The 14,869-nt window shown below is 44.3% G+C and overlaps 2 protein-coding genes across 3 annotated transcripts in view; both read left to right on the top strand.

Annotated features, from left to right (window-relative positions):
- LOC106548772 (uncharacterized) overlaps positions 1-14,869 on the top strand; it is a 62,837-nt gene that overhangs the window by 6,361 nt on the left and 41,607 nt on the right. The gene's annotated exons all lie outside the window — the stretch shown is intronic.
- LOC106548619 (uncharacterized) overlaps positions 1-14,869 on the top strand; it is a 59,366-nt gene that overhangs the window by 20,100 nt on the left and 24,397 nt on the right. Inside the window, 1 exon segment of the mRNA XM_087708752.1 lies at positions 7,312-7,441. Coding sequence (XP_087564878.1) covers positions 7,312-7,441 — 130 coding nt within the window.

Raw genomic sequence — 14,869 nt, 5'->3', positions numbered from 1 at the left:
TATACCCCTCCCTCCCTCCACCCCCCCATCCCCCCTCCTCCTTCCCCCCCCCCCGACTTCCCAGAACCCGTACACGGTATGGATTTTTAACTAGCACAGTCTAAAATCTATTGAGAAAAAAGAAATAAAGAAATTAATGACATTCTAGATTGAACTTAGCTTCTTCTTACTGAACTGACTTTTAACAGTTTAAATCATTTCTGATCTTAAGCATAGGCTAACTGGAATTTCTTAGTCCCGTATTTATTTTGTATATAGTCAATCCATTTTTTCCAGTCTCGTTTATATCTCTCATTTGAATGATCTTTGAGATATGCCGATATTTTAGCCATTTCAGCTAAGTTTGTTACTTTCAATGTCCATTCTTGGATTGTAGGCAAGTCTTCCTTCTTCCAATATTGCGCCACCAACAGTCTTGCTGCAGTTATCAGGTGCAGAATCAAATTAGTCTCTACCACTGTAAAATCAGTACATATACCTAGTAAAAATAACTGAGGAATAAACTTTATCCTTCTTTTAAAAACATTTTGCATGACCCACCATATTTTTATCCAAAATGCCTTAACCTTTTGGCAGGTCCACCATATATGATAATATGTAGCATCAAGAGAACCACACCTCCAACATTTGGGCTGTACATTCGGATACATAGAAGCCAACTTTTTAGGATCTAAATGCCATCTGTAGAACATCTTGTAAAAATTTTCTCTCAGATTTTGAGCTTGTGTAAATTTCACATTTCTTACCCAAATTCTTTCCCATGTATCCAACATTATTGGTTCCTCAATATTTTGAGCCCATTTTATCATACAATCTTTAACTAATTCTGTTTCCGAATCCATCTGTATTAATACATTATATATCCTCTTTATATGCATTAAGCTTTGATCTCTTATTTGTTTAAACAGATTATCCTCAACTTGAATAAAACCAATTTTTTGATCTATTTTCCACCTAGCCTGTAATTGCCCATACTGGAACCATGTTTGAATTACCTTCTCCTCTTTTAATACCTCTAAAGATTTTAATTGTAATACCCCCCTTTCCGAGGTAAGAAGCTGTCTGTAAGTAAATCTGTCCTGTTTTTGTGCTGTATTCATATTTTCAATTGCATGTCTAGGAATTGCCCACATGGGTATCTTGTCATTTAATTTATATTGGTATTTCTTCCAAACCCGCAATAAAGCATTTCTTAAAATATGACTTTTAAAGTTCTTATCCAATTTTTTGTTGAATAACAGGTAAGCGTGCCAACCAAATACCAGATCGTGTCCCTCAATGTTCAGTATTCTATCATTGGTTAAATGAATCCAATCACTAATTACAGATAATACCACTGCATCATAATATAGTTTTAAATTAGGTAGTTTCAGTCCTCCTCTCTCACGTACATCTTGCATTATTTTCATCTTTACCCTCGGCTTCTTTCCTGCCCACACAAATTTGTTGATACCCTTCTGCCATTCTAAAAGGTTCGCATCTTTTTTAAGTATAGGTAACATTTGGAAAAGAAATAAAAATTTTGGTAAAATGTTCATTTTCACTGCCGCTATCCTGCCCAGCAAAGATAAGTGCAATTTCTCCCATTTTTTCATCTCTGTCTGTATGCTATGCCAAAGTGGTTCATAATTATGCTTATATAACTTCCCATTTGAAGTTAAAATGTTAACTCCAAGATATTTGACTTTTTTAACTACCTCACATCCTAGCATCACTCCTAATTCTTCCTTTTGTTTAATATTCATATTTATAGCTAATGTTTTGGTTTTTCCTAAGTTTATTTTAAAGCCAGACACTTGACCATATTGATTAATCGTATTCATTAAAACCATACTGGATTCCTGCGGTTGTTCCAATATTATGACCAAATCATCCGCAAAAGCGCGGACTCTATATTCTTGCTGCCTAATCTTGATCCCTTTTAAGCCATCCAAGCCCCGTATTTTATTCAACAATACTTCCAAAGTTATAATAAACAATAATGGGGACAAAGGACAACCCTGTCTTGTACCTTTTCCAATTTGAATAGAGTCTGTTAAACTTCCATTGACTATGATTTGTGCTGTTTGCTGTTGGTATATTGCTTTAATTGACTGTAAAAAATTATCTCCTATCTGCATTTTTTGCAATATCTTCAACAGAAATTGCCAGTTAACTCGATCAAAGGCCTTCTCAGCATCCAAAAATATAAACGCAGCAGGGATCTGGTTGTTCTTTCCCAAATATTCTAATGCATTAATAATTAATCTGACATTACTTTTCATCTGTCTCCCTTGTATAAAACCTGTTTGGTCCGTATGTATCAATTGTTGAATGACCAACATTAACCTATTTGCTAATATTTTAGTAAAAATTTTATAATCTACATTCAGTAATGAAATGGGTCTATAATTTTTGGGTTGAGTAGTATCTTGATCTTCTTTGGGTATCAAAGATATAAACGCTGTCTTCCAAGATGGAGGGACTTTACCTTCCATTTGAATCATATTAAATAATTCTCTAAGAGGTTCTACCATTTCTAACTGTAAGTTTTTATAGTAAACCGCTGTCAAGCCATCTGTACCTGGTGCTTTCCCTGGCTTTAATTGCTTAATTACCTGCAGGATTTCCCCCGAGGTTATTGGTTGATTCAATTTTTGCCTGTGTTCTTCTCTAACTGAAGGTATTTTCTCCTTGTCTAAATATTTGTCTATGTCTAAACCATTAATTTTATCCCCTTTATACAGTTCTGTAAAAAATTCCCAGAAAGCCTTTTGAATCTCTTCCTGTTGGAACACCTCCTTCCCTCTGTAAATCATTTTAGATATATTTCGAGTTTTCCTTTTTTTCCTAATCTGATAAGCTAACCATCTGCCAGGTTTGTTTGCATTACAAAAAGTATTGTGTTTTGCATATAATAAATTAGTAGCTACCTGGTCAGAGATCAACATGTCAAATTGAGATTTTAATATGTTAATAGTTTCCTTAACCTTTGTATCGTCTGGTTTCCTTGTTAACTCCAGCTCTTTTCTCTTAATTTCCTCTTCCAGTTCTGTTCGTTTTAACCCTTGCTTATTTCTATGTGTTTTATTTATATTCATCAAAACTCCTCTCATATACGCTTTGCTTGCATCCCATACAAATTCCATAGATGTACCCTTATTCATATTCAAAACAAAATATTCAGATAGTAATTTTTTACAATCATTAATATAGTTTTCATATCTAAATAAATTTTCATTCAGTCTCCAAAACCTTCTTGCCTGCACTACCCTTCCCAACTCCATCCAAACTGGGTTATGGTCCGAAAGGACTCTAGCTGCAATCTTTGTTTTCTTGACCCTAGAAAGCAAATCATTAGTGGTTAGAATAAAATCAATCCTTGAAAGGGATTGATGCCTGTCCGAGAAGAAAGTGAAGTCATATTCCTCTGCATTTCTTTCTCGCCAGATATCTCTCAATTCAAAATCATCCATAATGTCAAAGAAGGATTTGGGTAACTTTGCTCGCATCTTGGTATTTAGGCGGGAAATCTTCTTATCTCTCTTAGTGTCTATCACTCCATTCCAGTCACCCAATAGTATACAGGAACTATAGTCCCACTGTACTAATTTAGCATGAAGATTTCTATAGAATCTATCTTGCTGTTGATTGGGTGCATAAATTCCCAAAAGTAATGTCTTTTTCCCTTCTAAGATCAAGTCTAAAGCAATATATCTTCCGAAGGGATCTGCTTCTATTAATTCAGCTTTCATATCTTTTCTTAAGTATACAACTATACCATTCTTCTTTTCCATAGCAGAAGCTGCAAAATGTTGACCAAGTTTTGAGTTGATCAAATATTTTTGATCAGTTGACTTGATATGAGTTTCTTGCAAACAAATTACATCGTTCTTAAACTGTTTAAGATAATGAAATATTTTCTTCCTCTTCTGTGGAGAGTTCAGTCCGTTGACATTCCATGTTAAAATCTTAGTTGTCATCTTTGGTTGGTTGAAGCATTTTTAGAGCTTCCTGCACGGCCTGTTTAACCTTAGGTTTAGCTCCTCCCACTGCTTCCAGATTTGTTGTTGTAGTTCCTTGATCGATGGCCGATAATTGTTGATACTGTTGCTTCTTAGCTTGTTTCTCCATACGTCTAGTAGTCATGCGGCTAGGTCTTGGTTCCATAGCACCTTGCACTTCTAGAGAAGAGAGATGCTCCATCTTGTCTGGTGGTTGTGTAGTTTGCTGTCTATCCTGTCCTTCTTGTGGTCTTTCTCTAGGTCCAGATGGTGCAGGGTGTCCGGCCTTCAATATATTATAATAAAAATCTCGGGCTTTCCATACAGAGTTGAGGCGGTACCTTTGCTTATCAAATGTAAATATGATGCCGAATGGTGCATCCCATCTATACTGTATCTGACGGTTTCTGAGTTCTTCGACCAAAAAAGCGTAGTCTCTTCTGGCTCTTAACATTTGAGGTGGTATCTCTTTCAAAACAGCCAGGTCTTGACCGCCAATTTGAAGCTTAGTGTTATAAGACGCTTGCAGTACCATATTTCTGAACTCTCTTGTAGTAAAATATATAACGATGTCTCGAGGAAGCTGCTTCTGCTTTGCCAGCCAGGAGTTAACGCGGTAAGCTTTGTCAATTTGCCAGCCTTGGTTGGTCCCTGGTCTTCCCATCAGGCGGTCAAAAGCTTCCGATAGGATCTGTTTCAGGTTCTCCTGTTTCTCCTCACGCAGCCCCCTTACTCTTAATGCAAGCTCCATTTGTCGGTACTGTATCATAATAATTTCTTTTTCAGCATTTTCCACTTTTTGTTCCACCACCTCTGTTTTCAATGTCAAGTTAGCATTGGCATCATTAAGAACCTCTAGAGTATCTTCCACTCCAGAAATATGTTCTGTTAATACAGTTACAAGACTCAGCATGTCGTCTCTAATTTTATCAACCTTAGCCTCAAATTTCTCATACAACTCCTGTTTAAGTCCTTTTATTTCACTTTTAATTTCACTTTTAATTTCTTCTTTCATTTCTTTTATTTCCTCTTTTCTCTCCTCTCTATTATCTCTAAATTTATCTTCCATTTTAATTGTCTGTGCATTAAGAGCCTCGCTTAGATTACTCAGAAAAAATTCTTTCGTTAACACATCCCCAGCAGGGGGCGTAGGAAGCGGAGGCTGCAGCTTTGTGCCAGGCACTGAGGGTGTGCCCCTGGAAGTAGAGGGTGAAGACTTCAAGTTAATATTTGGTTTTGAGGCCATTTCAAAATTTGTCTGCCTGCAGTTAATAAAACTCTATCACCTAAATATGCAGCTTTAAGTAAAGAGGCTTTTATTTTGAAGTTTAAGGCTTGGCAAAACTTTCAGTGAGTAAACATTGTAACAAGACCGTTCAACAGATTCATCACCATTTAACTTCCAAATAACAAAGTTAATGAAGGAGTAAAATTCTTCTATTGTGAAACCAAAACATTTGATAAGCTATCTCTTTTGTTTTGAATTCTTTTGAAGTCTTGTGAGGATTAGCAAAAAGTGTTCGTTATTACCGGAGAAACCAGCCTGCTCGGCGCCATTTTAAAAGCCTCTGAGTAAATAATTTTTCGGAGGAGAAAAAGAGAAGAAACTAAAATGTTGATAAGCAATTATTGTCCTCGCAGTAAACGGATTCAGCTCGTGATAAGATTAAATCAAACAAAACTTAGAGCAGAGTGGGAGAGACCTACTTTGTCCTGCACAAGGCAGTTTGAAGTTCCCAGCACGGACAGCCGTTCTGCCTTGGGCTCGCCCCCCTTTCCTTGCAAGCACAAAAGCTGCAAAAATCGAAGAGCATTTGCCAGCAAAACAGTTTCTTCTTTCCCTCTTGCCTGAAGGATAAGAAAACCTGATAAGACGTCAGATGGAAGATCCTCTAAACAGGTACGTAGCCAGGAATTCGGAGGCAGCTGGTTTTTTGCTGCCTTCACCAGTAGGCTCCTCCCAGGAAGTCGAGGATGGCTTTTAATCTGTAGACTCAGCCCTATTGGTTACTGGACGGAGCTAACCCTAGGTGCTGTCTCCACCTTCAGTGAGAATAAGCGTATCAGGTAAGTACCAACGCCCATTCTCCTCTCCTCTTCCTCTTTCTAATCTCTCCCTCTAATCTTTTGGGTGGCATGTGCCATCTATGAAACATTTTTTACAAATTTTCTTTAAATGCTGTTGCCATTGTTGGTTTACACTTTCCCATAGTTGTTGCCATTTTTCTAACTCTAACGTGTAACCAAAGTTTTTTGCCCATGCTATCATTTTTTCTTCTACTTCTTCTTCCTCTAATTTAATTCTAAGTAAATAACTATATAGTTTCTTAATCATTTTTCTTGTGTTCCCATAAGTATCTTATCCAATTCTGAGCTTCCCAAGTTAAAACCATTTTCATATCTTGATTTTATTTGCATTTGCGTATGCACCCTATATCAATCCCTTGTTTCTTCTAGTTCTTTTTTCTGTTTTAGTTCTCCCCTTTCTGGTAAAATACCTTTGTATCTAATAATGTTTCTCATATTACTAATATTCGGATGTGTCAAACCTTCCATTGTTGAAAGCCACATTGGTATTTCCAAGTAGTGTTTTCCTTTCACTTTTTCCCGTACTGTTGTTGTAATGTTATTTTTCATTCAGGAGTCAGACAGCCCACAGATAAAAACCGTTCGTCAGCCCGTTTGTGCAGCTCCCTATGCTTCTATATCTCCTACCCAATGGTAGGAGAGGAAAGAAGGGCTGACCAGGGTGTGAGTCCTCCCTGAGGATTTTCTTCACTCTCCTAAAGCAGGGAGCCCTAGCGATGTCGGCTAGCCCACGATGTTTTCTGCTGTGCTCAACACCCTCTGTAAAGTCTCTATCCACGGCTATCAAGCCAGGATACCACACCGTAATGCAATCAGTGAGGACGCTTTCTATTGTGGGCCAGTAAAAAGAGGGCATCAGTTATGGTTCCACTTTATTTTTTTGCAAGACCTTAAGGAGTCTGGCTTCCCATCATTCACTTGGTTTGAGAGGGCAGGCTGATTGGCAAATGAGTGGAGTAGGCTCCAAAATAATATACTTGGAGTGTGTTTGTCTGTCCGGCCACTAGATGGGGCAAGAGAGCAACAACTGTATAAACGTATATGTTGTGGCATAACACTACCCAAAATATTTCTTCAATCCAAACCTTTTCTCTGTCTGTTTTCTCACATAAACCCCGGAATGCTACCTAGGAGAGCCATTTACCTTAGTGCATAGCTTTGCTTTGGGAATTTGTAAGCGATGGGATCTTTTTTTTAACAATTCCTCCTGGGCCTTCTGTGTACTGTCTTTCCCCATCAGGAGGGCCTTGTCTCCTTCGAGGAGGTGGCTGTTTATTTCTCCGAGGAGGAGTGGTCTCAGCTGGATCCCGACCAAAAAGCTCTGCATTGGGAAGTCATGATGGAAAATTACAGGAACGTGGCCTCTCTTGGTAAGGTTATTTCCTACTCTGCAGTCAGAGAGTTCAGGATGACTTTTTGTAGTTGGGATACCTCTGGCTGTTTCTCATTTAAAAAATCTCAAATTGATCTCCTGCTCTTAGGAAGGAAATAAATCCGTGGTGTTCCTTTTAGATGCATCCTGTGGCATTTCACATCTGATGTATTTTCTATTTCTATGTAAAGATGTCAGTGGCAAAGTCATTCCTTGTCTTGATGTAATGACACGTTGGTAGAGACAGCAGTCAAGCATGGGTTAACTCAGTCAGTAACCAATAGAAATGAGTCTACCAAAGTGATGTCATCGCCTCAGAGGAGTGTCTTCCGGCTTTTTTACACTCAGTTCAAGCCGAACTGGCTGTGGTAACTGCTTTCTCCTCAAGTTTAGTAGATATTATAATTACCTTTAATTGGATATTTTTCTAAATGTCACCTAAATTACATCCAAATTGGAAGGAATTAGTGGATAGCTACTCAGAGCTAAGTCTCTTAATTAGCCCCGGGCTCCTTGGAGAGACTCACCAGGGCTTCTTCGAGGCTTCTGCCTCCTGAGCTTACTGGCAATTCAGAGGCGCTCCTGCAAGCAGGCTCCGCTCAGTGCTGCTGCCTCTACTGGCCTCCGGGCCTTTGCCTCGTGCCACCAAGCCCGCAACTGCTTCCAAGTGCCGCAACGCCACCAGCAGCCGCTAAAGAGCCGCCGCCCTCCACCTCTGGGAAGTGTCGCCGCCGCCCCTCAGTGTTCCCGCCTCACTGGATCGCCGCTGCTGCTCTCTTCAACCTCCGCAGCCTCTCCGCAGGGCCCTTGATGCCCTCCCTCATTCTGCGGCCTCGGCTACCTCTTGGCGCTTGGCCCATAGGCTCTGTAGCCTCACCGGTCATTTTGTTTTGACGTGAAGATCTCCAGCAACCATTTTGGGTACTTCAAGGAGTCGTATGACCTTATCTCCTGCCCCTGAGCCACAAGTGCCTCCACCCACCAATGAGACCCCTTCTTCTGGGACCCGCAAACGCAGGCCTGCCCCAGAAGACTCCCTCTCTGAACCCGCTCCCAAGGCCCCCAAGGAGTCCCATTTGGGTGCAGCCAAGCCACAGGCAAAGGACAGTGCCACCCAGGTTCCTCTCAGCAATGCCAAGGCCAAGATCAATCACACTGAATCCCATCTATTTCAGGCCCAGAGGCCTATTCAGCCTAGTCCTTCTCCTGACCTATCCTCTGATTCGGAGGATTTATTTGTTGAATTTCTAGGCCGCCCAATCCCGGAGGACTCCGGGTGGCTTACAAAGAAAGAAAAAAGAAAGCAAAATAAAAGAATAAGTTAAAAATCCCCACACGCATACATTTCTAATGGGGGCTGGACCTTAACAATAAGGTCAACAGCCCCAGGCCTGCCGGAACAGCCAGGTTTTAACAGCTTTTCTGAATGCCATGAGAGTGGGTAAGGTCCGGATCTCTGGGGGTAGCTGGTTCCACAGGGTCGGAGCAGCCACAGAGAAGGCCCTCCTCCAGGGGCCCACCAGCCGACATTGTCCGGCTGATGGCATCCGAAGGAGGCCCACCCTGTGGGATCTTATCGGCCGTTGGGAGGTGTGTGGCAGTAGGCGGTCTCGCAGATACAATGGTCCTGAGCCATATAGGGCTTTAAAGGTGATAACCAACACCTTGAATTGTGTCCGGAGACCAATTGGCAGCCAGTGCAGCTCGCGGAGGATAGGTGTAATATGGGTGTATCTCGGTACACCCAAAATCGCTCGTGCAGCTGCATTCTGGACTAGCTGTAGTCTCCAAACGCTTTTCAAGGGTAGCCCCATGTAGAGCGCATTGCAATAATCCAGCCTTGAGGTGACAAGGGTGTGAGTGACCGTTTGAAGTGCCCCCCGGTCCAAGTAGGGCCGCAATTGGTGTATCAGGCAAACCTGGGCAAAGGCCCCCCTGGTCACAGCCGATTGATGGTGTTCCAGTGTCAGCTGTGAATCCAGGAGACCCCCAAATTGCGAGCCCTCTCTGAGGGGCGTAAGTCTTCACCCCCAGGATCAAAGATGGACTGTCTGAACTGTCCTTCGGGGGTAACATCCAAAGCCACTCGGTCTTATCAGGATTCAGCACCAATTTGTTCATCCCCATCCAGATCCTGACTGCTTCCAGGCATCGGCACATCACGTCCGCCGCTACACTGAGCTGGCACGGGGCCTCTCCCCTGCTGCATCCATCATTCAACCTGAGGATGCCAGGGGTCCAGGCGACCTCACCTGCAGTGGGGATGAATCTGAGGGTGGCAGGAGCATCACTCCGGATGAGGAGCCCCTCTAACAGGAGGAAATTTCCCTGCTGCCACTCTTACTCACCTGGCATGGCAGATATGATATCTGAGGCCATTGAACATGGCGTAGCAGCTACCCTTAAACATAGGTCTTATAATCACTCTACTCCATGTAGGTCTGCTGCTTCTTCTAGTTCCAGACGCAGAGATGGGGATCTCTCAGCTTCTTCATCGCATGAGCTCCCTGGCATGTCCAGTCACGCTTTAGTTTTTGGAGAAGAGAAAAGTCCAGCAAGAGATTCAGATCTCTCGGAAGACGAGGGTCTTTTTCCTGACTCACCTGCATTTGTCGGTTTGTTCAAACCTGCTGTCTTTCGCTCTCTCCTCTTTAAGGCCAAGAGGATCTCTGGCATCCCTTCCTCTAAAGCAGCTCAAGGAATGGAAGCAGACAAGGCGGACACTACTGACCCCCCCTTCATCCAGCCTAAGGTGGAAAAAGAGGTGATTCCGTTTCCCAGACTCTTCATAGACGTGGTCCAGAACCAATGGGCATCACCAGGTACAGGTCCCCTCCCCAATACCTTGTACAAATGCCTGTATAAGGTGGGACCAGAATTCACCAAGGCTTTAGAGATACCTTCTATTGACTTACCTATAATTGGCCCTTCTTCTCCTAACGCAGCCTCAGCAGCTCCTGAGGAGGTTCTTTGCCCTGAAGACAAGAGAATAGAACAAACTCTGATCAAGAGTCACCAGGCCTCGGCTTGGGCCGTTAGGGCGGGTACCTCTGCTTCATTCTTTAGTTGTTCTGGTCTCTTATGGCTAAGGCAACTCCAGGCGAGGCTTCCGGCCAGGGATACTAGGGCTCACAGGGATATTAACAAAATAAAGGCAGCCCTGGAATATACTGTAGGTGCTTCCTTAGACGCGGCCCATTTTGCATCCAAGGCCATAGCATCCTCCATCTCCACCCATCGTCTGCTTTGGCTAAAGCAGTGGCAGGCGGAAGCCCGTGCCAAGTGAAGACTAGCCTCCTCTCCCTATTCTTCATCTCTTCTCTTTGGGGCCCCATTGGATCCTCTATTGGTAGAGTCCAAGGATAAGCAGAAGGTCTTGCAGCCGGCCACTAAAAAACGAGGGCCACAGTCAATCCTTTTATCGCAGGCAGCCTTTTCGGGGTCAGGATGGAGGTTCCTCCAACTCTCGCCCACAACGTCAGGCTCACCCCAGACAGGGCTCTTCCTTTTCCAACAGGTCAGGCAGCCAGAGATTCCAGCCCAGAATGTCATTCAGGGACAATACCAACCGATCCCACAAGAGGCAGAAGTGACTGCCTGGACGATCTCCCCATAGTGGGATGTCTGTCAACCTTCGTGGTTCGTTGGGACAACATCACCAATGACGTGTGGGTCAGGTCCACGATCATATTCAGCCTTCTCTTGGACTTGTGCTCCAGTCCTCCGAACCACTTTGTCCCATGCCCCATATCCAGGGACCCTCAAAAGAGGCTCCTAGTAGAGCAGGCCATCCAACATCTGCTCCTCATTTGTGCCATTCAACCTGTGCCTCCAGGCCAGGTGGGATGTGGATTCTACTCTCGTCAAAGTGTTCGGGGGCTAGAGAGCAATCCTCAATCTCAAATTCTTAAATCAATTCATCAGGTACAGAAGGTTCAAAATGCACTCTCTCCTGTCAATCCTAGAGAGTATGCCCAACACGATCTACTCACATCAGTGGACCTCACGAAAGCCAACCTCCACGTACCCATTCACAAACAACACAGACGGTTCCTCCGATTTGTCTATGCGAGCCATCACTTTCAGTATCAGGCCCTCCTCTTCGGGCTATCATCAGCCCCAAGGGTCTTCACCAAGCTCCTTTCAGTCGTAGCAGCCCACTTACATGCAAGACGCTGCCTCCAGTGGTTTCTTCTGCCATTCCAGAAAACCAACAGCAGCTGTTCCCTAGCGAAGGCCAGGTTGACTCCAGAGGTCCTCCACTCTCTGGATTGGTGGATCTCCCCGGCCATATCTCAGAGGTCCCTCTTCAGAGAACCACCTCATCTTGTAGTTACGACAGACGCAGGTTTGACGGGTTGGGGCACTCATTTGGAGGATCAGATAGCTCAGGGTCTCTGGTCCGACTCCGACCTTTCCCACAGTATGAACTGGCTAGAGTTGAGGGCCAATCCATCTAGCTCACCTTCAGTTCCAATCTTCACTTTGCAACACACATGTGCTAATCTGGACAGACAACACAATGGCCAAGGCGCATGATAACCACCAGGAGGGGACGAGAGCAGTTTCCCTCATGGAGCCTGCCTTTCACCTAGGGATCTGGGCGGAAGCCAACCTTCTCTCCCTCCACACTGAATACATCTCGGGCTCCAACAACACCAGAGCAGACTGGCTGAGCCGCACAACAATCGATCCTGCGGAATGGACCCTCAACCGTCGCATCTTCAAACAGCTGTCCACCAGGTACGGGACCTTAGTGCTAGATCTCTTTGCATTGGCATCCAACAATCAACTGCCCAGGTACCTGTCTCGCTACACGACCCTGGCAGCGGAAGGGACGGATGCTTTAAGGTGCAGGTGGCCCCATGGTCTCCTGTACGCCTTCCCTCCCTTCCCCCTGATACAGAGGGTCATTCAGAAAATGATAGAGGAAGAAGCCAAGCTCATCCTACTCACCCCCCATTGGCTGCAGCGTCCATGGTTCGCGGACCTGGTCAACCCCTCAGTGGACCCAGAATGGCATCTTCCCTGGATACCGTCCCTTCTTCACCAGGGATCTCTCCACCATCCCGACCTATCTTGGCTCCGCCTAACCGCATGGAGGCTGAGCGCTCTTTAGGGCGACAAACCTTTCTGAGACTGTAATTCACACTATTCAGGCTTCTTGACGCCCGGCCACTAATAGAATCTACAAATCAACGTGGCAGACGTTCACCACATGGTGCCTTTCTAAAGAGATTTCACCCCTGGGGGCTTCGGTTCCCCAGGTTTTGGAGTTCCTGCAACAGGGACTAGATAAAGGACTTGCACCTAACACCTTACGGAGGCAGGTGTTGGCTCTCTCTTCGGTTCTCTCTCTTCACTGGGATGAGCCTCTCTCCTTGCACCCTCATGTATGCCGCTTCATTAAGGGCACGTCTAATCTCTGCCCTCCTGTCATTCACCGCTTCCCCTCCTGGAATCTAACCAAAGTCCTTGACTTTCTCACTGGACCACCCTTTCAGCATCTCAGATCAGCCCCCCTGCATCACCTCACATTGAAAACAACCTTTCTGGTGGCAATCATGTCTACATAACGGGTCTCAGAATTGGCGGCCCTTTCCATCTGTTCCGACTTGTGTACTTTTCACTCAGACTGCGTGGTCCTTCAATTTGATCCCACCTTTGTCCCAAAGGTCAATTTGGCCTTTCATCAGTCTCTGGATCTTACTCTACCAAACCTTTGCCCTAATCCCTCTCACAGTCTTGAACACAAATGGCACAGGTTAAATGTAAGACATGCTCTTAAGATCTATTTTGCCAAGACAGACGTCTTTAGGCGCATCGAAGCACTCTTTTTCTTTCCATCCCACAAACAAGTGTCTAAAGGCTTCTCCATCTATGGTCGGGTGCTGGATCCCATCAACTATAACTAGGGCTTACCTGGCAAGTCACCTCATGACTCCATCCAACATCACGGCGCATTCTACACGCAGCGCGGCTACATCAGCTGCATGGACAAAGCAGGCCTCAGTGGAAGAGATCTGCAAGGCGGCCACCTGGGCGATCCCCAATTCCTTTATCCTCCATTATAAGATGGACAGATACGCGTCGGCGGATGCATGCATGGTACGTCCCATGCATGACCGCTGTCTCCAACAACGTTGGAGAATGGGGCATTGGTTTTTACCTGATACGCCCCTTCTTGAGGCAGGTGGAGACAGCGGTCATCCCCACCCTTGGTTCCTGGCCTAGTGCACGGAGGGGGTTCTCGAGCTAGGCTAGAGTTTTGGAGGATTGAAAGCAGTCAACTAACGCACAGCAATCTACTTATCTCCTTTGTCACAAAAGCAGGAGGACTCCTCTGAGGCAATAACATAACTTTGGTAGACTCAGTTCTATTGGTTACTAACTGAGTTAACCCATGCATGACCGCTGTCTCCACCTGCCTTGAGAAGGGGCATATCAGGTAAGAACCAATGCCCTATTCCTTGTCTTGATGTAATGTTAAACTCCATTGCACATCTCAGCTTTTTTGGCCCATATAATTCCATATCAGTCCTGTGAAGCGGTGATGGCGCAGTGGTTAGAAGGCAGTACTGCAGGCTACTTCTGCTGCCTACCAGCTGCCTGCAATTTGGCAGTAAGAATCCCACCAGACTCAAGGTTGACTCACCCTTCCATCCTTCTGAGGTCAGTAAAATGAGGACCCAGATTTTTGGGGGCAATATGCTGACTCTGAAAACGGCTTAGAGAGGGCTGTAAAGCGATATATAAGTCTAAGTGCTATTGCTATGAGGCCTTGTCATTCAAGTAAGTAACTACTTCTGTTTGATTTCTATCCTGCGCCTTAGAATTAGGGGCGAAATGGTGACGGTTTCCCATTGCAAACATGCAGCTTAAGCTTCATAGAAGAACACTAGTATCTTCCCCCTTCAATCATGTGATTTTTGGCAAATAAAAAACAAAATGTAAGTGAAACATGGTTTTTTTAAGAAGAAAAAGAGGAGATTGAAAATGAGTTTCAAAGGGGGATTTAGTTCTTGTAGGTCTCTGTTGGAATAGGCACACAGGTGGTATTGAGCAGGTTCCGCCCATTTCTGGAGAACTAGTAGCGGAAATTTTGAGTAGTTTGGAGAACCAGTAAATAGCATCTCTGACTGGCCCAGCACCCATCTATTCTCTGCCTCCCAAGTTCCAGCTGATCGGAAGGGAATGGGGAGTTTGCGCTAACCTTCCCCTGGAGTGGGATGGTAATGGAGATTTTACAGCATCCTTCCCCTGCCACACCCGCCAGGCCATGCCCACCAAACCACGCCCACAGAACTGGTAGTAAAAAAAATTGAATCCCACCACTGAATTGGTAACTTTCCAATAAATGTTAGGTTTTCTCCTAATGCAACTTTGGATGCTTCCTCTGATTTTCCATTAAGTCAGAGCTGACCCT

Source organism: Thamnophis sirtalis, unplaced genomic scaffold, assembly GCF_051295495.1.
Source record: "Thamnophis sirtalis isolate CommonGarterSnake01/CBP01778 unplaced genomic scaffold, rThaSir2_p1.2 scaffold_3, whole genome shotgun sequence".
NCBI lineage: Eukaryota > Metazoa > Chordata > Lepidosauria > Squamata > Natricidae > Thamnophis > Thamnophis sirtalis.
Note: the sequence above shows the minus strand (reverse complement) of the source record. Positions and strands in the feature narration are given on the sequence as shown.